Raw genomic sequence first — 25580 nt, forward strand, 5'->3', positions numbered from 1 at the left:
AATCATGTTATACTACATATATACACTACCAAACGTAAGGTAGATAGCTAGTGGGAAGCAGCCGCATAGCACAGGGAGATCAGCTCGGTGCTTTGTGACTGCCTGGAGGGGTGGGATAGGGAGGGTGGGAGGGAGAGAGACGCAAGAGGGAAGAGATATGGGAACATATGTATATGTATAACTGATTCACTTTGTTATAAAGCAGAAACTAACACACCATTGTAAAGCAATTATACTCCAGTAAAAAAACAAACAAAACAAAAAAAATCATGTCATACTAGATAAAATACTCTACCAAAGACCACAGGGGTCGAGTTAAAAGGACACAGAAGACAGCAGGAAGAGGCGCCTACTAGCCCAGGAATGGATAATTTAATCATCAGTAAGAGTAACAGCAATTGGTTAGCAGATAAGTAATTTTTTTTAAAGGGAGTTTTTTATTTTTTTCTTTAATAAATTTATTTATGTATTTATGGCTGCGTTGGGTCTTTGTTGCTGCGTGCAGGCTTTTCTCTAGTTGCGGCGAGTGGGGGCTACTCTTCATTGCGGTGTGCGGGCTTCTCATCGCTTCTCTTGTTGTGGAGCACGGGCTCTAGGCCCACGGGCTTCAGTAGTTGTGGCACGCAGGCTCAGTAGTTGTGGCTCGTGGGCTCTAGAGCACAGGCTCAGCAGTTGTGGCGCACTGGCTTACTTGCTCTGCGGCATGTGGGATCTTCCCGGACCAGGGTTCAAACCCGTGTCCCCTGCACTGGCAGGAAGATTCTTAACCACCGTGCCCCCAGGGAAGCCCAGATAAGTAATTTTAAATCCACTGATGACTACTGGAAGATGTTGGGGAACCAACCAGTAAAAAGAGGGAAAGAGTCAAGCATTTATCCTGCCTTTCCTATGTGTTTCAGGGAAACAAAAGTTGACAAGGGGACAGTTGGTCAGCTAATAAAAGAAGGAATGATAGGATTAGAGTATCAGCATTTTAAAGGGTAGATCTAAGTAACAGGTCCAATTAGACAGTGAATCTAAGTAACAAGCAATGGCTGAAAACCATCATTAAGAGACACACATGTGCCTGATAGACTATATAGCACCACCCAAAAGTATTCTTGCCAGGGGCAGGGTACCGAACTAGAATGTGATTAAATCTCTAGATTTAATCCTGGGATGGGTGGACGGATGGAGGGAGGGAGGGAGGGAGGGAGACACTTAGGGAAATCTGGATATAGCAGACACCTGAATATTAAGAAACTGCTGGGCTTCCCTGGTGGCACAGTGGTTGAGAGTCCGCCTGCCGATGCAGGGGACGTGGGTTCGTGCCCTGGTCTGGGAAGATCCCACATGCCGCGGAGCAGCTGGGCCCGTGAGCCATGGCTGCTGAGCCTGCGCGTCCGGAGCCTGTGCTCCGCAACGGGAGAAGCCACAACAGTGAGAGGCCCGCGTACCGCAAAAAAAAAAAAAAAGTTACAATGAAAGTAGGCAGTGACCAAATGTTCATCGAGAGATGAACAGACATATATACAATGAATAATTCAGCCTTAAAAGGAAATTAAATTCTGATACATGCTACAATATGGGAGCACCTTGAAGATATTATGGTAAGAAAATAAGCCATACACAGAAGGGCAAATACTGGGTCATTCCACTGAGTTGTCAAATTCATGGATACAGAAAGTAGAAGGGAGGCTGCAAGGGAATGAGGGGAGAGGATAATGAGTAGTGACTGTTTAATGGACACCGCGTTTCAGACTGGGAAGATGAAAAGGTTCTGCAGGTGGATGCTAGTGATGGTTGCACAACAATATGAATGTACTTAAGGGCACTGAACTATTCACTTAAAAATGGTCAGAATGGTGCATTTTATATTACATATATATATATATACACACACACACACACACACACACACACTTCTTTTTTTTTTTTTGGCGGTACGCGGGCCTCTCACTGCTCGTTGCGGAGCACAGGCTCCGGACGCGAAGGCTCAGCGGCCATGGCTCACGGGCCCAGCTGCTCCGCGGCATGTGGGATCTTCCCGGACCGGGGCACGAACCCGTGTCCCCTGTATCAGCAGGCAGACTCTCAACCACTGCGCCACCAAGGAAGCCCCTATATTACATATATTTTACCACAATTTTTTAAATGAATGTGGTGATCTTAAAAAAATAAATCTCTGCATTTATATAAAATTCCAAACAGCATAACAGTTCTAAGCTGCTGCTCAACAGAATAAAGGGCCAGTTGAATAATAAGAAATAAAAACCTATTAAAGAAGCTACTAAAGTTTGCTTTACCTGATGGCTAGGACCAACACGAATTTCTCCCTGGGTACTGTTCAGCCTCCTGTCATGAAAAGAGCAGATCAGGTTAGCATAATATAGTTTTGACATGAACATGCACACGTTCTTCAAGGAAAACAACTCACTTGAAGTAAGTGAGGGATAACTCAGGAAGAATTAGCTTCCCCACTGTTGCTAATGCCGCCCTGTACATGTGTGCTCCCCTAACCCCACACGCATCTCTAAAACCGTTTCTTCTAGAAACCCCTCTACTGTAACTCCCTGTCTTGAGTATCTATACCATCGTTCTTTCACCCTGCAGAGAGATGAACATTCCTACAGTACAATCCCAATACATGTTTCTTCTTTTCAAAATATTTCAGGGTGCCCTACGATAAACCTTATTAAAATATAGACAAGATAGCTTATGATTCCTAGCACACACACTGGCTCCTGCATTCATTCATTCAACAAATATTTATTAAGTACCAACTGCAAGCCAGGAACTGCCCTAAGTGTTGGGGATAAAGCAATGAAGGAAAAAAAAAAAAAAAACAATATTCCTGCCTTACTGGAACTTTTATTCTAATTTGGGTAAAAAAAAAAAAAAAGAAACAAATAATAGGTCAGATGATGAAAAGGGTCAAGGAATTAAAGGGGTGGTAAATGATGAACTTTTACAGTTCTTTATACAGGATAGTCAGAAAAGGCCTTATTAATAAAGTGAAATTGAGCAGAGATGTAAAGCGTGTGGGGGCATGAGCCCAGCAGGTCCAGGAGGTGAAAGACCCATCTCATTTCCGTGTCATTCTTACTGCACTTGCTATGCTCACTCTCCCTCGCTCCAAATCCAAACCAACCAGGGTCCTTCTAAAAACCACCATTTCACTGAAACCTTTCTTGATTTCCTCCCCATGTCACCTCACACACCCCCAAAAGTGTGGGGTATCTTTTCCCTTTCACTCCTTCAGGAAATATTCATCGAAGGTCTTTGCATCCTGGGCCTTGCACAGGGCATGCAGCGGGTACACAGTGGTGGACAAAGAAACGCAGACCTCGGCCTCCCAGAGCTCAGTGCCCAGAGCTCCCTGTTACCCTCGATGACCATCATGACCATCTGTTGACCCTCTTAGGAAAACGCTTTCCGTGCCCAGTGACAAGGCCTTACTGCGCTGTACAGTCACCTGTGAATTTTCACTAGCGCTGAAGAGTAGGCTTTTCCATGGTGAGAGCTGTTCTATGATTATCTGTCGACCTGGACCGAGCTGAAGAGCATAATAAGGCAGCCAAGACCAAAGAGGAAGCACAGACTCTTATTCTTCTCCCATGGATCTGATACCCCCACCATTAGCTTTGAAGCTGTTAAAATGAATTCTGGAAAACTATTATTTCCTTCAGGTCCAGCACTTTCTTCTTTTAATCCGACCATTTTTCTCGCGAAGAGTCTTATTTTGGCAAAGTGGGCAGCAGATATGACAAAGGAAGAGAGAAGACTAACAAAAAGAAAATGGTCTAAGCCTTAAGGAGCTTACAGTCCATCTACCTGGGAAGGTAGCAGCCATGTCCCAAACACCAGATCTGGTCCAATCGCTCCACTCATAAGCCCAATACATTTCAGGAGAAACAGAGTAAAAATGCTAAGGGAAGTGATCAAAATTAGGCGGGCTTCAAGAGGAGACAGTCCATGAAGAGGTTAAGTTCCAGAGAGACCCCTGAAGGACATGAGGGGCACAACAGCAGGCAAGAGAGGGCTTCCCAAGTGGGACCAGAACCCCACCAAGGCGGGAAACTGAAAAAGAGGGGCTGTGGTGGGAGAAAAGCTCCTGTGAGGAGCGACCTTTAACTCACAAGCCACCCTGGTCTCGTGCGTAGGGAAATGGGTGTTGAAAGGCAGAGCTGACATTCCCATGAGTTTATGCAGGGATTAGGAGAAGCTGTTTTAGGAGGTATGCAGAGGAGTCACACAGGCCAGGAGGCTATTTTAATCTGAGCACTTCTTTAAAAAAAAACAAGCCGTCAGTGTTACCCACTAATTTCCCTTCCAGCTCATGCCTTTCTGTTTCGTAACCAGCTATGAGCAAAACATAGCTGCCAAGCCTAGCTCTCTCCTTCATTTCTAAACACTCCCCAGATGCTTGCCTGCCTCCAAGGAGGTCTGGCCAAAACGCATCATCTCAGAAAGCTTCAGCCACAGCCCCGTCCAGCAACGTGCGCCCACAGCTCCACTTCCACGTGCTTCTACACGGTCTCCGAGCGGTTGGTTACGGAAGCACCTCCCCATCACCGCTACACACACTGCGAAGTCCTTGCTGATTCCAGGACAGACATTCCTGGTTCATTTTTATTTTAATTTTTTGCATGCGTTTTTGTTTTTTTCTTTTAATATTTTAATTAACCAGTATTATCATATTTAGGTCAAAACTGTACCACAATAAACCCCCCAAACACCTTATTGAATAGAACTGCTTATATACCACGTATTTGTATAAAAACAGGACACTAGTAATTGTTAATACTGCTAATAATGATACAAGTGAGACTAAAAAACGTGCTGGAGTATCTTAACAGCCAAGATTAGAAATCTGTTTCTCTCTTTTATGTCAGTGAAGGGTACTTATTAATGAGTAGACTGAAAAGCACAAAATAAAACAAAGAACCTTTTAAAATTAAAAATCAATTTTTACAACAAAAGTATTCATCATATGCAATTTTTAAATATTAGGGTCTCCTAGCAAGAGATACAACGAAGTTAGTTTTGAGCAGGATTAAGATGCAAGGTAAGCAGACAATGGCATTAGCCGACCATATCCAGGTACTCCCAAATATAGAATAAATGGCAGAAATATTTTTTAGGTCTAAGAGAAAAGAGGTAGATAGCAATATACACCCTATTAGAGAAAACTGGATGCATCTGACAGAAAAACTGTCAGTATATGAACTAAAGATGAAAAGAAAAAGTAGCCTTCCTCCTGGGGAAGTGCCAGTATCCAGCTATATCTGGAATCCAAGGAACAATCTCAGCCCTCCCTTCTTCTGACAGCAGCCAAACTCTACATTCAAGGGTCCTCACCTGCCGCTTCCCAGCCCGAGTGCCCCTTCTGTGGTTCTCACCTCATGTTAGTGGGTGGCACTCTGCTATGACTAATTTGGACATCTACCTCCACCCACTCTGGGACTGGATAGTACAGAAAGAGAGATTTAATTCACTTTTTATATCCCCCAGATCTAATACAGTACCTGTCTGGCATTATTACTCATTCAGGACAAATTGAAAATTCCTTGGTTACATGAATATTTCTAGACTGCTAGGATGCAAAACTTGATAAAAATCACCAAGAATTATTCTTTAAATGCAGTATCAACAGCTTATAGAAAACACTCTTAATGATGATACGCTGACTACTACATTTTTCCTTTTACTTAACACAGCAAATCTCAAACTTTTTGGTCTAACACCTTTATACTCTATTGAGTATCTCAAGGAAACTGTATTTTTGAGAGATTTCAAAATGTTTACTTATTTATTTATTTTAAAATAACAATAGGCTTAAATAACAATATTTAACAATCAAATATACCCTTACGAAAAATAATTGTATTTCCACAAAAAACAGTGAAAACAGAGGCAACGTTTTACATTTTTGCAAATCTCCTTAGGATCAGACTCCGTAGAAGACAGCTGGATTCTCACATCTGCTTCTCTACACGCAATATGTTACAGTACATTCTTTTGGTTACAGTACATGAAAAAAAAATCGAACCTCACACAGAGATATAACTGGGCAAGGGGAGATTCTGTGAATAGGCTTTTCGGTAACTATGGGTATGCTTTTTGATACTACACCAAAACCCAACATGTGACTGTTTCTTAAAGGTCTTTTGCACAATGTTAACCTAAAATCTTATCAATGATCTTTTGGATTCTTGTACATTAAAATCTGTTGGTCTGTCTTGGCCTTTGAATGGATCTTCCACCCATGATTTTGTCATGCATTGGTTAGATGGAAAATATTCACACTCACTAAGTTTTGCAGATCTTCCAAATATTAACACAGTTAACTATACAATTTAAAAAACATAATCACATTCATTAATATCACCACACATCTCACAACAAGAGCCTGTGTACGTACAGAAGCTGTCAAACTCAGAGTGGTGGGTACGAGTTTTTCAAAATTCTAATTATTTACTTGAAAGCTCCAATCTTGCATTGGCAAAATACTATCAGCTGGTTTGCCTTGAAATGGCAGGCTCACTGCGTTCGTTCATTTTCAAGAAAATGTCCACCAATTACCCAAGTGAGTGAACACAGTTTATCAGTTATTCTCTCAGATAAAAATGGTGTTCCATGAAAGAAGCAGCTAGTTAAGCTTCTAACTCCAACAAACAATGCGTGTCCTTTGGTGTGCACCAGAAGTCTTCCATGGTGCTTCCCGTTTCATCATAACAAATACTGCAAAGACAGGAACTCAAGGGTCGGGATCTGATGAAATTAATAATGGGGCCCACAAACCAGCTGTGAGAAGCACTGATTATTATACATTAAGAACTTCAGAAAATACTGGAGGCTAACTAACTAGGAGGATTGACTTGTTTCCTGTTTTGTAATACTTGCTCCCCTGTTCGTTTACATACATTTCTTCCTCACTCCAGCCCATCAATGTGAAATATTATATTTGTGTTGAAGAAACGAGACATTTACGCATGTAACCTGCTTAAGAACTACGACGCTGTTACACAGAGAAGTTCACACGAAGAGAATGGACGCTGATTGCATCCATATTAATGGAAAACAAAGTAAAGTCTGGAGCCACTTTCTGAAGTCATGGAGACTGGGATTAACTTGGGGGTCACTGTCCAATAAACAGTCACTGGAATAAATTCTAAAAAACATACTGGAGGCTCAAATTCAGAAGGTCCCTAATCTAGAAAACGCCAGGTTAATCCTTCAATTAGTAACAATAGCTAACGTGTTAAGTACTTTCTATCTATTCTGGGCGCTCTTACAGTATTATCTCATTTCTATGTATTAATTCATATTTTGATATTAATCAGAGCACTAGTAGTGTTATTCACAGAAATTCAGATCTTATTCTATCTTGTGTTTAAAACATAGTTACTAAGAAGGTTTCTGCTTGATGTATAGCATTACCTAATTAACACAGCAGGTCTGGGCAAAACCAGGGTAGCCTTCAATTAAAGAAGGAAAATCAAGACCAAGGACAGTGTAAATCCCAGCAAGGTCAGATAAAGGATACTACATATGCAATAAGAAACCAAAGATGGAAGTCATATCCCAGGATAATGCAAGACACATCTATGCACACCTTCATCCTTGCCTCAGGGTTTTTACCTATATTACCTTAAATTTAGGTATCACATACTTGTATGACAAACAGAAGCAAAATAATACTAGTTATCACTTACGAAGCGCTCTCTATACATTATTTCATTCTTCCATGACAACTCTATGAGGCAACGGCTCCACTTAACAGATAATAATAACAGGAGTAACTGCAACATCAATAAAGAAGCTAACATGTACGTTGAACATTAACTATGTAGCAGGCATTTCGAGCGAAGCAAACTCCACACACTGTCTTACCTGACCTTAAGGATGACCCTGTAAAGTAGGTGCTATTATTACCTGTACAGATAAGGAAACTGAAGCTAAGAGAGTTTATGAAATTACCCAAGATTACACAGCTAACAGGTTGGAAAAAGCAGGATTCAAACTCAAGTTTAGTTAACTCCAAAGTCAGAGCTCCCAGCCACACTCCATATGGCAGAGTGATTTTACTGAACCAAAATTACACAACTAATTATAAACAGAACCACTATGAGAAGCCATATCCTTTTCCTTAATTCACTTCTTTGTTCGTTTCAAGCATCAAAAGTAAGACAAAATAATCAAAAAGTGTTTTTTTTTAAAGTTTGAAAATCATGTTAAAAGAGAAAACCCATCAAAGTTAAAGGTCAACTTATATAACATTGTCAAAATGGCAAAATTATAAAGATGGTTGCCAGGTATTAGGAATGGTGGGGGGAGAAGGGAGGGAATAGAATCTTTGTGATGATGGAATAGATATGCAAAGCTACACATGAAATAAAATGTCACAGAGCTATTCACACACTATACTAATGTCCCCCAAGTCTGGATTCTGATGTTACACTGGAGTTCTATACCATACCTCCTAGGAGTAGGTGAGTGAGTGAAAGGTACATGGGAACACTCTGTAGGATCTTGCAACTTCCTATGAATCTAAAAAATTACAAGTTGTTTAAAGTCAAAAGAAGAGGTTAATTGAGTGATGTATTACAGATAGACTAGGGGTAAGAAAGAAAACCAGACATGAGAAAAGTTGAATAAATAACAGATTCCCTCAAAATACACTGTAGACAGGTGAATAAGTAGCTGAAGAAAGAACGCCACAGTTAGTAAGCTACGAGATTCAATGAATTAAGTCACACATTCCTTTTTTTCTCTGTATTTACTAGGGATCTCTGGAGTGGGATCATCCTTTTTGAGACATCCTTAGCTGTGATGCATACTACCAAAAAACAAAAAAAAAACTCACCATCCTCACAACCAAGAAGGAAGAATTTCTCTGTGCCCCTAATGTAAATAATATACATATTTCGAAACAGCTGAGTTTAATCCCCATTATTCTACAAATCTTTGCTTTGGAATATGAAAAAATAGTCCCAGAAGCCAAATTACAACAATGATGGTAAGCCACTGTGTTTATTCCTTGAGTTAAAAAAAAATAGAAAGAAATTCATTGTATATGAAATCTAATACAAAAGAAACCAATGTAACAAAGCAGTATCCATGGCAACTACAACTTAATATTTCAGTCCTCTTCAGCTGCAGTGGATTAAATAAAATGACAAGATGTTCCCTTTGAAAAGTAACCCGTTACCAAGGAAACGTTTTAGTCTAAGAAGTAAACAGGGAATGGACAGAAAGGAGCAGGGAGCCTGCAAGTGAATATCAGAAAGGGAGCAGCATCTATGCAAAGAAGATGAGGCGGCAGCTGGCCAGACGAGAAAGCTTCTAGAGAAGAGCGAGTCGGCTGGAGACAGGGGCCGCTCGGCAGAACCACTCCTTCCCCCCAAGAGAGGGGGCGCTGTGAGGAAGGCACGGGTCTGTGAATGTTCGCTTAAGACCCCCAAGTATCTTTATGTGATCACGGTGACTGCTTACGACAAGAACCTGCATCTACAGGGAAAGAAGAGGGACAAGGACATGCGGTCCTGGGGAGAAGACACAAGGGGGTAGAACAGAGGTCTTGTACAGGCAGCCGGCGTGGCTACTTCCCATCACAATCCACACCCAGAACGTAATGGCCCATTCCCCAAAGGCTGGGACCAGTAACTCTCGAGTCAGACCCTGCCCCTGTGGCTGCTGCCATGGGTGAATGAAATCACATGCAATCTCTCTTCACCTGTCCTTCAGATCGCAAGGCTCGATGGCAGATCCTTCTTATCTTTTCCACAGGGTGGCAAGTTAAGCAGGAAGACGGACAGAGATCAACAGAAAGAAGATTCTAGAAACTCTGTTTACTAGCTCATTCAGAAGTGACCACAGAAATAACAGACTGGGGGTCCAGAATGAAATACACCAAATTTTAGGAAAATCAAAAGGCAATTTACCAGAATCACTTCTGTTTACAAGGGTGGTGGGCAGGAGTGAAAGTCAGACTGACAACAAGGAAACCCAGAATGGCAGGCTGGGTTTCTCAGATTTCTCCAGCATGGACAGGTATTTCTAAAACAGTCTTTTCAGTAAGTCTGAAATTTCCTTGAAGTCTGACATAGCTTCTTAAAAATCCAAGTAAATTTTATATTCTACTCCATAACATATTCCCATTCATTTTAAGGTAGAAAAAATTTCCCTAAATCTGAGTAAAATCACTGTGCTCTGCCTATCCTCAGGACGTCCCACGATTTGGGCACCCTGCCGCAGCCGGGAGCGAGAACTTGATATACACACCTGAGTCTAGATGCTCAGTTGCCTGGGGGAGAGCACAGACTTCAGAGTCAAAGGAACCTGGATTAAAATGTCAGTAGCAAGGTTCTGTCAGCTCTGAGTGTGATCTTGAGGACTCAATTCAACCTCTCTGAGCCCATCTATGAAATCAAGTTCATAATGGCTACTTTGCAAGACAGCTATAAAAATAAAAGATGATCTATGGAAAGCAAGGCACAGTGCCTGTCACACAGCAGTCATCACTATTATTAGCTCCAAGCACTGCCAGGAGCGAGAACAGGAAGTAGTTCCTCTGTTATGAGTTCCCGAAACACCACCTACCTCTCCTTCAGCCTCTTGTCACAGGCATGATTTTATATTTAATTTGTGTAATTATTTCTGTCCATGGCTATCCTGACCAAAAGCACCCTGTGGGCAGGAACCAAGTCTGATATTAGCTCACCACTACTTCCCAGAGCCCCCTGGCACTCACTAAAGATATTTTAAATGAGTAAATGACTCCAATATTTTAACTCATCTACCATTTTGCCATAAATAACAACTAAGTGCTTTATTGAAAAGTCAAGTCACCTGTGACAGAAGGCTACCCGCCCCCACGCCCCACCCCGCAAAGCAAATTCATCTGAAACAAGCTTGATAAACTGCCCAGAAGAACAAAACTCAGGATTCATTCAAAGTAAAAGAAAAAGATAACCAGTCAACATGTGGAAGAGTTAACATTCCAAATTCATACACAAATGCAAAGGTCAGGACAGGAATTCATTGAATTCCAGAATCATAATATTCTAAATTTTCTCTGATGGAAGGTTCCTCAGAGGCCATCTGATCCCAGCCTTCTAGCTTAACAGAAGAAACCAAGGCCGAGGAGATAAAGGTGCTCTTTCAAGGGGTCACAGTGAGTTAATTATAAAGGATCCCAAGCCTCTCTCCTTTCAGTAGAGTCCCCCTAAATATAATGCAGAGTCCAGAACCAAGAATTTAGACACTAGCTAAGGAGTAAGAAAAATTTCCAGGCTGACACTAGGAGTCAGTAAATATGGCCTCTATACAATAATATGCATCAGAAAATAACTGGTAAAAAATTTTTTTTAAATAATACATGGGAAAGGATCTAGTTTCAAAGCACTACGATGACCTCGTTCCACTGCCTGAAGTTCTTCTTTGCCTGATCTCCCCCACCCCCATCATGTAGTAACATGCAGCACATCTGCCCAGGGCACACAACTCCATCCCACCTCAGGCTCCTCATGGGTTTTACTGTCATCACCTGCTGCAAAGAAGAAAACAGCTGTAAGGACCATACCCAACACACACACACACACACACACACACACACACACACACACACACACACACACACACACACACACACACACACACACACACACACACACACGACAGTTTAGGAAACAAATTTACTTTTAAAATCCCACCTCAGTTTATAAAGCAGCAGTATTCACAGGTTAAGCCAATTTCCCGACCAAAAATGTTGCTGGCTTTCCGTACATGGATATCAAACTTCATAATACACAGGAATGGAGTGTCCCCAGAAAAACAGGGGCTTTGGACCAAGCAAGTATGTCTATGATGCACATCTAAACGTCTCTTTGTTCCCATCGGGAAGTCTCTGGGAAATGCTTTTTTTAAAAAAAGGACCATCACAACAAGAAAGCCCAGAGAGAAACCCACCTACGCGTTTATTAGCACCTACAGGACCATTAGCGCCTACGGTCAACTAGTCTAGGACAAAGGAGGCAAGGATATACAACGGAGAAAAGACAGTCTCTTCAGTAAGTGGTGCTGGGAAAGCTGGACAGCTACATGTAAAAGAATGAAATTAGAACACTCCCTAGCACCATACACAGAAATAAACTCAAAGTGGATTAGAGACCTAAATGTAAGACCCGACACTATAAAACTCTTAGAGGAAAACAATAGGAAGAACACGCTATGACAAAAATGCAAGATCTTTTTTGACCCACCTCCTAGAGTAATGGAAATAAAAACAAAAATAAACAAATGGGACCTAATGAAACTTAAAGGCTTTTGCACAGCAAAGGAGACTATAAACAAGACAAAAAGACAACCCTCAGAATGGGAGAAAATATTTGCAAACGAATCAACAGACAAAGGATTAATCTCCAAAATATACAAGCAGCTCAATATCAGAAAAACAAACAAACCCAATCCAAAAATGGGCAGAAGACCTAAACAGACATTTCTCCAAAGAAGACATACAGATTGCCAACAAACCCATGAAAGGATGCTCAACATCACTAATCATTAGAGAAATGCAAATCAAAACTACAATGCGGTATCACCTCACACCGGTCATAACGGCCAGCATCAAAAAGTCTACAAACAATAAATGCTGGAGAGGGTGTGGAGAAAAGGGAACCCTCTTGCACTGTTGGTGGGAATGTGAATTGATACAGCCACTATGGAGAACAGTATGGAGGTTCCTTAAAAAACTAAAAATAGAAGTACCATATGACCCAGCAATCCCATTACTGGGCATATATCCACAGAAAACCATAATTCAAAAAAAACATGCACCCCAATGTTCACTGCAGCACTATTTGCAATAGCCAGGTCATGGAAGCAACCTAAATGCCCATCGACAGACGAAGGGATAAAGAAGATGTGGTACATATATACAATGGAATATTACTCAGCCATAAAAAGGAACGAAATTGGGTCATTTGTAGAGACGTGGATGGATCTAGAGACTGTCATACAGAGTGAAGTAAGTCAGAAAGAGAAAAACAAATATCGTATATTAACGCATATATGTGGAACCTAGAAAAATGGTACAGATGAACCGGTTTGCAGGGCAGAAATTGAGACACAGATGTAGAGAACAAATGTATAGACACCAAGGGAGGAAAGTGGCAGGGGTGTGATGAATTGGGAGATTGGGATTGAGATGTATACACTAATATGTATAAAACGGATAACTAATAAGAACCTGCTGTATAAGTAAGTAAATAAAATTAAATTTTTAAAAAAAGGGCCATCACCTTATTCCTATTCACAGTGGTGGTGTGAATATGGGGAGCGGTCAGGAGGGGAAGGGGGAGGAGGCAGCAACGGTGGTGGCAGCTGTGGTAGGAACACAAGCATTAACATACACATACTCATCCCACTGTATCAGACACATACTCATCCCACTGTATCAGACACATACTCATCCCACTGTATCAGACACATACTCATCCCACTGTATCAGACACATACTCATCCCACTGTATCAGACACATACTCATCCCACTGTATCAGCCACATACTCATCCCACTGTATCAGACACATACTCATCCCACTGTATTAGAGAGACTGGCAAGAAAAGAACAACATTTAATGCTGCATACACCAAATGTTACACGATATGGAAGTAAAGCTTTTTAAAAAACTTTAAGAACTGTAAAGAAAAATATAAACACCCAAAAAGCATAAGAAGAATGCTGGTCAAACATACTGGCCACTAATTTAATTACCATAATTCCTAACACAGTTCCTAAGATTGTCTTAGATGAACAGGTTGACCAAAAAATAGAGATGTTGTTAAGATAACTACAACTACATAAGACCGTAGACTTGGACTTTGAATTCATAACAGTAATACACTGATAAACTATGTGCCAGGCACTTTCATATCATTCTCTTCCAATCTTTCTAACAACTGTGAGAAATATTCACCCCCATATGACCCATGAGAAAACAGAGGTTCAGAGAAAGGAAGGAACTTATCCAACATCACAGCTTGTCCAATGTCACTTATTAAGTAGAATTTGAACCATATCATCTAGCTCCAAATCTAGTTTTCTCTCTTACCACAGATGCCACTCATTTAATTCAACATATTTATGCCAGAGGCCCATTGGTCAGACACTCTCCTGGGAACTGAGCGCATGGTCTGTGCTCCAGAGGCTTGAAGTCCACTAAGGAAGACAATCAATCAAATCGTCACAAATAAAGCACAGTTCAAAGAACTCTGATAGGAGGTCTAAGTATCCCAACTAAATTCAAATGAACTGTTTTAGCTTAGATCCAAAGTATCACAGAGCATACATGTAAGAGACTAGATTCGTTTTCTTTCAGATTTGCTTTAAAGAAATGTTCAACGACTTGTCACCCACCCTGTCAGAAACTGCTCAATAGAGACGGCCGTCAGCTTGGGAGGAGGTGCACAAATAATTTCAAATCTCCCCTTACCCCGTATTTTCTATTTCCTCTTTCGTTTTGTCAGATTGTTGTTTCACAGCTTTAGAATGAACGTCTTTCTGGTGGAAGGACGACTTAGTCCAGTAATGACCAAAAATTAAAACAAAAGCTGAAAACGAATTCAGAAGGAAGAAGGATCAGGACCAATGAACAACCGAAGAATCACAGACATGGTGAATATCAGGTTGTAGGTGTATCAGTGTGTTTCAGTTAATTCTTAAGCTAACACACCAGACAAGAGTCTAGGAAGTGGTCAACAGCAGGGGTACGTTATGAGTGGATTCCCAGACTCTGCAAAATTTATGTTGACAGAGGAACACTTTAAATGTAAGGGTCAACCTCAGATTCTGACTCAAGATGCTGGTGTAACGACAAGAAAAGCTAATAACAGGATAATATTTGGGGGAGCTCTTACTTTTACATTCTTTTGGAAACACACACTGTCTCTCTTCACCAGCATTTCCTGATACTCTTGAAGCCCAGCAGGAGGGGAACAAGAAGCCACAATGAAGCTAATCACCCTCTTTCCGATGTCCACGCCACCCGGGCCCTAGACAACATCCCCAAACAAGGGAACGACTTCCTGTGCGCTGCGCCTTTACCTCTACCACCACCAGACAAGCCTGGAAGCCTCAGAGCGGAAGGCGGCTGGTCAGCAAATAACCTTCCAAAAATATTTTCCTAAAACGGGAAAATGTAGTACAAATGCATGGCACGTAAGATAAAGCTCTAGTGACTCACTTTAGTGGATCTGAAACATAGGAACTCGGCTCTTAACAACAAAGGGTCCCCACAGACCCCGGTGGCAACTACAAGTCCTCGCCGTCCAATCAGGTGGCTGCAGGCGAGCTCCACAGACCACCAGCCAGCCAAGCGGGAGGACTCGGCCAGAGTTGATTCAGCCACCGGTACAGCCTCCTGTTCACATCTGATTTGCCAAATGTAAAAAAAGTTTAAGAAGAAGTAAAGATTCTACAACAGAAAGGCAGTTCCACAACTGTTTTCCTAACAAGTATTCCCGACTCAAACGGTGGGCTTCTGAAACGAGGCAGAAATTTGAGTCCTGCAGGCCTCCCATCAAGGGCTGCGGCGTCCAGCTCCTGCAGTCTAGAGAAAGGGTGACCTCACACTCACAGGAGACGAGCCAGAAGGAAGAGTAAAGGTGCTTCTAAGTGAAGTGAAAGATGGCAAGTTCCAGCAGCAGTGTTACGTGGCGTGGGGAAAAGTAAAAGTGCTTATCTGCCCCAAACTCCCGAAGGCAATGTTCAAATAAATGTGACCAAAAGGGGAGGACAGCCCTCACAGAAATGGAAAAGAGAATTAAAAATCGTAGGTAATAAGTGCAATAACCCTAAATTATCCCCGTATAATTCACCTCCTTAATCACAATCCCCAAATCGAACCTTCCAGAAGCCAGATTATACTTCAGTAACATTTTCGGTGGCTATAATTCATCGTTAGCCTTCCTAAACTTTCCGCCAAAATCAGGGGCCTCCTCGAACAGGAGTTAGCCATGCCCAGCTCCGTATTCATATACAACGAAGGGCTCACATGAAGAATTTCTCCCTCTATCATGAGCGTACAGTAAATTTCTTCCCTATCCTCTGAGAGTTTCTCACTTGCACATTCTTCTATATTGTATGCTTCCTTTCATCCTCACAAAGACACAAAACTTAAGCGTCACTTCAAAATTTTTTCCAACTTCTATCAGATGAAAAAAGGGGAGAGGAAACAAAAAGGGACAATTAATATAATTCAAAAACTTCTCTTAATATCTACTTGGGGAAGAATTCAACTTGTCCTAAATCTGCATATTATGATTGGCTCCCTAAGTTAACTATGTTGAGAGCCATCTGTCTGAGCCCAGTCTGCAAACAGGACACACAAAAAGCATAACTGCCCCTCACAGAAAAGACTGGTGTCCGGTCCCATCAAGCAGTGGGCACAAAACCTGGCCTTGTAGACGCCTCCACCTTCTCAGGCATCAACTCCTCCTGTCACTCCTCTCCTGCAGAACTCGCAAGTCACACAACAAAATACACATACACAACAAATGGCACCTTTTGCTAAAACAAACAGAACGAACAAAAAAACCTGAAACCTCAACTTCTAACACAAATGTCATGGCGAACAATTTTTCGTTTTTAATTGCCAAGAAATCTTCCATAAGCTCCAAAAGACAGGATGGACTTGGAAGCAATAGAAAATGATGTGACATAACCTTTCATTTCTTAAAAAATCCATTTTAAGGTGATATTGTTGCAACCATAATCCATAACTGTTCCCTGCACAGGTCAAGACGTATGCACTACTTCAGGCTTCAGAAAAAGATCACAAGAATTATAATTTGCTCTGGCAAACAGGCTCTCAATCAAAACAAGTTCCACCCACCTTCAAAGCAACCAATAGCTGCCCACCTACCACCCTTCCTAAATCGTCCAAACAGAGCCGCTCGGGGGCCCAGGCATCCCGACCAGCCCCACGCAGCCCGGCAGCCTACAGGTTTGCTCTGCAGGTGTCTGAAGGCAAACAGGCTCGGCACCCGGCACCCAGAAAGACTCGGGCTGAAACTGCACCCGCAGAGGAAGAGGTGAGGGAAAGGGGAAGAGGACAGGGACCAGAGGGACCACGACGCTCTGCGTTTGCTTAATGCATCTCTGAGTATACCCCGTTCCATTCTCAGCTCTGATCTCACGCTTTGCACCACCACCTACACGGCCAGCCAGGGCTGAATTCAAGGCTCGCAGGAACATGCACTATGAATGATGAAATGATTCATGAACATCCTCAGAAGTGAGAGAGCGCAGCAAAACCATCACACTCTTTCAGTGAGGCCGGAGGAAGACAGCCTACCTGCAGGGGCTGAATGCATGGTCCATGCCTAACAGAGGCCCTGGTGAGTGTAGCTGCGCCCTGCGCCTCCGCTTACTGTGCAAACTCTGCCCTTTCTACTCTAGCAACTCAAAATGGAGGCACATGCGGTCTGAGAGACCTCGCAGAGCTCGCACTGAGCTTGTGCTGTGACCTAAGCCTTCACGCAGGACGCAGAAACTCCCCCTCACACTGACAGGACTGAGCATGTGCTGTGACCCTCCCTCATCCATACACTGTCTCTCAACGCAATCAATCTCAACCCTGCTGTTTCCGTAAATAAAGCCCAGCCAACAGCCGAGGCAGCTTCTCCCCGCATACCAAGCTAGTGTGCAGGGAAGTGGGGCTGCAGAAAGGGGATCCCAGACGGCCAACATTAGGGAACTCGCAGGCCGAGCCACTGAGAGGCTGCAGACAGATGCCCTGCTCTGTCAAGACAACAGCAAGTTCTGTCTTTTTAAAAAATAAATAAATAAATTATGTTTTAAACAGAGAGATCATCAAGAAGGAACAGAATGAAAAAACACAGATATGAATGACTATACATAGGATTAGCGAACAGGAATACTGCAGTCTATTTAAAAACACAGCAGTAGCTACCTAAGGGAAGCAACCCCACAAATTTCTTTTTGAAAACTTTAAACATTTGGAAAAAGGTCACACGAACAATCCTGGCAAAGTTATGGAGTACTGGGTATCACTGCAGCCACAAACACAGTGCGGATGATGTAGCAAGCAGAGTGTCTAAAGAATACTGGATTTCAGGCAAAGAGCTTAATCTCCCTTCGATACGAAGCTCTAAAATCACTTAAATAATAAATAAAAACATCTCCTAAAGAGATACTAACCCAATCAGAGGTGTATAGCATAAGGAATGCACTCCTAGCAATAAAAAGGGCGTGAAAGTTCAAATCAAGAGGCCAAAGAACAAGCACCCTGCCAACAAATACCCAAGCACCCAAAAAAAATCTCAGTTTAGGCCTCTTGATTCAGAACTCTAGGCAATTCTCTGTAACACTGTCCATGAAGCTAAATTCATTTAAAAATTTAATCGGAAGCAATTTCCAAAGCCACATTAGCAAGACCACACCATCCCAGTCATACTGAGCACTACAAACTGTTCATACTGCCCAAGCACCAGCCAACACATTTCCTGTTAAAATCCTTAAAAACACATTTTATGCTCTCTCCCCCAACCTCCACCTCCACCAAAGGCAAGCTGGTCTGTCAGCCACATAAGAAATCCTAGTTCTGGATGTGTATGTGGGCTTAGTTTCCATTTGCAAACCAAGAAATGATTCTGTATAGTTATAATTTAAAAAGAAAAGAAAGACCATGAAACTCCCCCAAATTTACAAAGGACAAGAGAGGGTAGGAAAGAGCAGTGCCAATTCTGTTTCCCACAAATGTAACGGAATGAGAAGAAATTAAAACCTGCTTAGAAGGACACTCAGCGTCCTCAAGATTCCTAAAGTAAACGCAGGACCTATTCCACTTCCTTGGAGCCCGGTTATGCTTTCAGATCAACCAAATTGAGACTATGATTAAATAAAAAACTCTCATCATGCTAAAAAATGTAATTTACACAAGAAATGCCAAATACACTTAAACAGGTTTCACCTTTGACCCAGCACATGAAGCAAGCGTCATGTGGCTGGAATATCATCTTCCCGGCTGGTGCATAAGACAACACGTCCCCAAAAGTGTGTGACTAGAAACAGCCCAGAGAAAAAGACTTTCTAAAAACAAGAGCAACTGAACTAGAACATAGCAGCAAATAGCATGAATATGACCACCAAACTGTTTCCTTCAAAAGTGCATTAAAAAAAAAAAAAAACACCAGAAGCGAGATGACGAAGGGAGGGTCATCATTTGGAAAGCGTTGGAATGAGACGCACATGTGTGCCGCCGCTGTGGCTCTAAGGCCTACCACCTTAAGAAGTCCACCTGTGGCAAATGTGGCTCCCCTGCCACGTGAAAGAGAAAGTGTAGCGGGAGTGCTAAAGCTGAAAGACGAGACACCACCGGGACTGGTCGAATGAGGCACCTAAAAACTGTATACCGCAGATTCAGGCATGCATTCCATGAAGGAACAACACCTAAACCCAAGAGGGCAGCTGTTGCAACATCCAGCTCCTCTTAAGGATTTCAACAATTAGTCACACAAAAAATGTTCTGGTTTAAAAAAACAAAACAAAACAAAACAAAACCACCAAGCCCTTTCACACATAAATAGCTTACTTGGAGTACTCAGCATAAAATAATAATTTAATAAATTCATCTTTACTCTGAAAAACCACAGTAACTGTTCCATGGAGTACAGCATAAAACCGGTTATTGGGATAGCAAGTCAACAAATGGGGACTATAATCTCAGTCCCACAAAATGCCCTGAGTGACACTAAGGGCAAGTTACCAACAGCCTATGGCCTGTTCTCTGTGATACTGGATCCCAGTTGTGACCCCGGCCTACTGCAACACTCTCTTCATTGTCTTTGCTGACACTGTGTCCTCACAGCTGTCCTTTACATACCACTTGGACAGACACCCCTTCTCCCGTGACCCCTCAGCGGCAGCACACCCTGGAGCTCACTCCCAAGGCCTCTTCTCTTCCACGTGGAGAATGCATCCTCTCTGGCACAGCTCCAGCCAGCCCCTCTCTGGAGACGCCTCTTTCCTAGGAGCACCTTGGAAACCTCAGACAGCTCTGCTGTCCTCCTGCTGCACCTCAGCTCGCCGCACCCTTCTCTGGGGTGCCGCAACTCTCTTAAGAGATGTTAAGCTCCTTAGGGTCAAGGAGAGTATCAAAATCTCCTTTATTGGAACCCCCCAACTCTCCTGTTTTGTGCTTCCAAAAAAAAATCGGATGCACCGAGAGCATAATGTCACTTACACATAATTTATACATAAAAGAATTACATAAGCTAAATCTAATCATGAGGAAACATCAAACAAACCAAACTGAATAATATTTGAAAATATACTCTTCAAAAATGTCAATATCATGGGGAAAAAAAACAAAAAAAAGGTTAGGAAACATATTATGAAAACAAAGAGAGGCAAAGGATATTAAAGCAATACAACAACTAAACACCAATGCATGATCATGGGGGGGAATTACTATGAAGGTCAGTATTAGAAAAACTGGCAAAACGTGAGTGTGGACTGTGTTAGACTACATGGTATTACATCGATGTTAACTCTCCTGATTTTGATAACCATACTATGGTTATGTAAGAGAATGTCCTTGTTCTTGGACATTCAAATATCTGGGAGAAAAGAAGCTTGATATCTGCAATCCATTCCTAAATGGTTCAGGAAAGGAAAATACTATAGAGAGGATAATTAAGCAAAGATGGCAAACACAGAAAATAATGGGCAAAAACAGAGATAATAAAGCAAATCTGTAATAAGGTTTAAAAGATAATTAAATAATACTACATAAACTAAAATCAATGCAAATAAAATAATAAAGCAAACATGGCAAAATGTAACAATGGTGAAATGGATGGAAGATACACGAGAGTTCTATGTACTAACCTTGTAACTCTTTTTTAAGTTATGTACATGAAATGCCAACTAAAAAATTTTCAATACATGAAACAAAAAGTATTTATACTAGCCTTCAATCATCAATCTTCATGGAATCTGGAGACCAGACACACCAGTGGCAATGAGTGACCTGCCTGCCCACCTGCTTCCATAGTGCTCAAATCCCCAAACTGAATCCACTCAAGAACCAGCTAGCTCTAAATTCAACCCAACCTCAGAGTATGCGATCAGCCCTCCTCCTCATCAGAGAAAATCAAGGAGCTCTAAAACCTGAAAGTTAAGTGAGCCAGTGTGCCGCTTTTAACCATACATTTCAATTCTAGAAACGGGCTCTGTTTGCCCAGACCAGTCCTTGTCTGGAGCTGAGGACACCTTGGAACTTTACTCAGTACTTACAGGCCTCCAAGACCCAGGGCTTCTTATTTCCACTGGTTGTCTTGAACACTAGATACTTCCTTACTGAACAACCTGCCTGGACCTCATTCCTGCCACCATGTTGCCCTAACTTGTCATTTGGCTGCCGGCAGGGATTTGCATGCAACTTGCACGTGGGTTGCCCTAGTGCTTCCTTCTGAGGCCTCCTGCTAGGTCTCCCCAGAAGGCCGGTGATCCTGGTACATCTACATTGCCTCTGGATCCTAGACCTCCCTCTCTCCTCCAATTACTCCTTAGTGAACAACAAGTGAAGGGTTAAAACTTCCAAATACATTAAATGGGGGCTGAGCAGGTGAAATGCATATATTATACTAATAGATTCTTTCTAAAATTATAAAGGTTTATTATATAAAAGCCAACTGAATAATCACTCTGCCACTATAATACTTAATGTTTAGTGAGCAGAACATTTATGTTTATCAAAGGTAAAGTAAGAGCTGCAACATGGAAATTTCCTGGATTTAATTTTGAAGTGTTTTCTACTCTCCAGAAATAGAAAAATGTTTTATTTACTAACAAGAAGTTATAACGGGGCTTCCCTGGTGGCGCAGTCTGCCGATGCAGGGGACTTAGGTTCGAGCCCTGGTCCGGGAAGATCCCACATGCCGTGGAGCAACTAAGCCCATGCACCACAACTACTGAGCCTGCGCTCTAGAGCCCGTGTGCCACAACTACTGAGCCTGCGCTCTAGAGCCCGCGAGCCACAACTACTGAAGCATGCGTGCCTAGAGCCCATGCTCCACAACAAGAGAAGCCACTGCAATAAGAAGCCCACGCACCGCGATGAAGAGTAGCCCCTGCTCGCTGCAACTAGAGGAAGCTCGCGCGCAGCAATGAAGACCCAACGCAGCCAAAAATAAATAAATAAAATAAATAATTTTTAAAGAAAGAAGTTATAAAACAAAATTAGCAATGAAATGTTAACATTCAGGAAACTCTAGAGAAAAACACTCACTGGAAAAAAGATATTCTATTTGACTTTTAATTAGTACTAACTTCCCTTCGAGAGAAAAGGTTTCAGAAACAGCTTGTTTAAACGTTACTTTGAAATTGTCCCTGGTGCGCAAATGGAACTGAGCTTTGTATTTATAATGATCTTATATCCAGTAAGCATGCTGATTTATCTTACCGGTTCTAACCATTTGTTCACATATTTTCTCAGATTTTCTATGGTAAAAATTATTGCACCACCTTTAATAAAGGTTCATTTCTTCATTCCCGATCCTCGTATATTTTCATGTCTTGATGGTCATGGGAACCTTTCTATTGTCTCTGATTCTACAGAGAGTATTTCCAACACTCTGCCTTTAAGTACGGTGTTTGCTGCAGGTTTTCAGTAAGTATTCGTCAGAATAAGGAAGCTGCACTCTACAGTTAACTTGCTAAGAACCTCCCACCCTGCAAGTACTGAATGGGTGTTGAATTTTATCAAGTGCTTTTTCTACATCAAGATGACTGTATATACTTTCTTCTTCAATATGTTAAAAAATGGTAAAATGTTAACAGATAAATTACTATTAAACCATTCATGTATTCTATAAACCCAACTTGAACAAGTATATTTTTAATGCTTTGCCAGATTCCATTTCCCAATATTTTATTTAAACATTTTAAATGCATGTTCGTAAGTAAAACTGACCTATAAATCTTACTTTTCAATCTGGTTTTGGAATAAAGGTTTTACTTGCCTCATAAAATAACTTGGGGAACCTACACCTTCTTTCTCTGTTTTCTAGAACGGTGATAGAATTCACCTGTAAAGCGTGAGTCTGGTTTTTTTCTTTTTGTTCTAATGAGAAGAAAAGGAAAAGTCCTGTACAAATTATGGAAACTGCCTTTAAAGGGAGAAGGCATGCTTCTTTTACCCACTTCCTCTTTCTTCCAGCCTTCAATCTGGATGTTACGGCTACCATTCCATCACCTCCTTGAGCACAAGGTCACAGCTGAAGTTAAGGGTACAGAGGTGGCCCCTGGTATCTGCAGAGCCCAATACCAGCCTAGGACTGCTTCCTTTGAAACTTTGCTTATATGAGAGACAAATGAAAGTTCTATTTCGTTCAAGCCTATTACATCGTCTCTTCCTGACAGTTCTAGCACTGAAGTTCTTAAATGTGTATCTTACCATTTATTTTATCTGATTCAAGTTGAAGACACATAGTTTCCTCCAACATTTTGTGATTTTTGACAGTGAGCTCAGCATTCAAAGATATTTTACCTGTATATACCCTACAGGTTCTTCAATGAGAGTGTGTCCTTCCTCCAAAATTGTACATGTTTCTGTCAGGTGTCCAGGGCAGCTCACTGGCACAAGACCTTCTTTTTTTTTTCCTTTTCTGCGGTACGCGGGCCTCTCACTGTTGTGGCCTCTCCCGTTGCGGAGGCTCCGGACGCGCAGGCTCAGTGGCCATGGCTCATGGGCCCAGCCGCTCCGCGGCATGTGGGATCTTCCCGGACCGGGGCACGAACCCGTGTCCCCTGCATCGGCAGGCGGACTCTCAACCGCTGCGCCACCAGGGAAGCCCGAAACCACTTTTTATATTATATTCTCATCCTGGAGTTCTTGTATTTTTCTTCTTTTATGTATAATAAATTTATTTATTTGTTTGTTTGCTTGTTTTTGACAGCATCAGGTCTTCGCTGCTGCGCGCGGGCTTTCTCTGGTTGTGGCGAGCGGGGGCTACTCTTCATTGCGGTGTTCGGGCTTCTCACTGCGGTGGCTTCTCTTGTTGCGGAGCACGGGCTCTAGAGCACAGGCTCAGTAGTTGTGGCTCGCGGGCTTTAGAGCGCAGGCTCAGTAGCTGTGGCGCATGCACTTAGTTGCTCCGCGGCATGTGGGATCTTCCCGGACTAGGGCTCGAACCCGTGTCGCCTGCATTGGCAGGCGGATTCTTAACCACTGCGCCACCAGGGAAGTCCGTCTCGTATTTTTCAAGAGTACAAATTCAAGCCCCAATTGTCTTGGGGGCAAGGCCCAAAGTTATGAGTTATAAGGGGAGTTCTCCTTCTTTTCCTCCTCTTCCTTTTTTGGTCTGGAGTACCAAACACAGACAGGTTTCCCTGTCATTTCCTTCTAGTTCCAGATATGTTACCTAGTTCAGCCTTCCACCAAAAGAATAGGCCTTCGATGGTCCTAACTTTATACAGGCTCTCAGCTCCAACTCCCTAAATCCTTGAGATCAGGACCCCATCTCCTGTACCTGGTGCGTGTTAAAACCAAAGACACCATGTGAAGAAGATGAGCAAATGGCCCGACCCCTCTCACCGCAGGCTGCTGAACTTTTCAGTTTCTCTTAATTCTTGCGAGCTCAGCTCTGCATTTAAAAGATTTGTTGTATTTTATTCAGTATTTGTATACGTTTACTGGCAAACGGTTTTTGGAATTATCAAATCTGGGTTTTGGTCCTATTTTACTAAAGTTCTTTCATCTTCAGTCAGCTGTGTTTCCAAATATACACGTATTCTCATCCCAACTGTCTCCAGTACTTGCCATCACAGGTAAATGTTCTGAGAGTGCAAATGTGATGACAGAGGAAAAGTGAACAAGAAAATGTTCGTATCCAGCTCTAGCTTCTCACCCCCAAAAGCTATACAGACAATGAGTTGTGATGAGTAGAAAAGTTGACTTCACTAAAACAGAAGTGAATTTTGAAATGTCTCAAATCCAAATTAACTGAGATAAGGGAGATCTAGATTGTCACTTTACAGCCGAAGTATAAATATCTATGTTGAAAAAAGATGGTCACAATGTTATTTGACCATGTTATTTAAATAATGGAAAACCCACAGATGTTCAATAATATGAGGACAGATAAATTATGAGACATCCATATGATGGTGTATACAGGGTGCTCATTACAAATGTTTGTAAAACGTTTAATGACGTGGTACTATGTTCAAAACAGAAGATGATGAACGAATAGAGGAATGCGTGATTATTTGTAAATTATGTATAAACAATATTTTAATTATAATCTTAAAACATACACTTATACCTATACAGGTGCACAAAGATGTATATTCAAGGAAAAACACAAATATAGGTTATAGAATTATTATAACAGTTTGCTTCTTTAATTTTTGAATTTGTCATTATTTTCTGGTAAGCACGTGTTTTTCTCTTCATTAGAAAGACTAAAAGTTATTTTCTAACACAGCCAGAAGAAAATACGCTGTATATGAATCAATCTACGATGAAATCATAGAAGTTAAGAGCACAAGGTTTTGAGTCAAACAGGGCT

The 25580-nt window shown here is 41.9% G+C and overlaps 1 protein-coding gene and 1 pseudogene across 3 annotated transcripts in view; one reads left to right on the forward strand and one right to left on the reverse strand.

The window, feature by feature from the left end:
• RERE (arginine-glutamic acid dipeptide repeats) overlaps positions 1-25580 on the reverse strand; it is a 427549-nt gene that overhangs the window by 126190 nt on the left and 275779 nt on the right. For both annotated transcript variants that reach the window (XM_079924820.1, XM_079924821.1), the window contains one exon: positions 2286-2334. In XM_079924820.1, the coding sequence (XP_079780946.1) occupies positions 2286-2334 (49 nt within the window). The remainder of the gene's footprint in view (positions 1-2285; positions 2335-25580) is intronic.
• Positions 19000-19577, forward strand: LOC307191870 (large ribosomal subunit protein eL37-like; annotated as a pseudogene). The gene has a single exon. The product of its transcript is annotated as a large ribosomal subunit protein eL37-like (transcript).

Source organism: Stenella coeruleoalba, assembly GCF_951394435.1.
Source record: "Stenella coeruleoalba genome assembly, chromosome: 1".
NCBI lineage: Eukaryota > Metazoa > Chordata > Mammalia > Artiodactyla > Delphinidae > Stenella > Stenella coeruleoalba.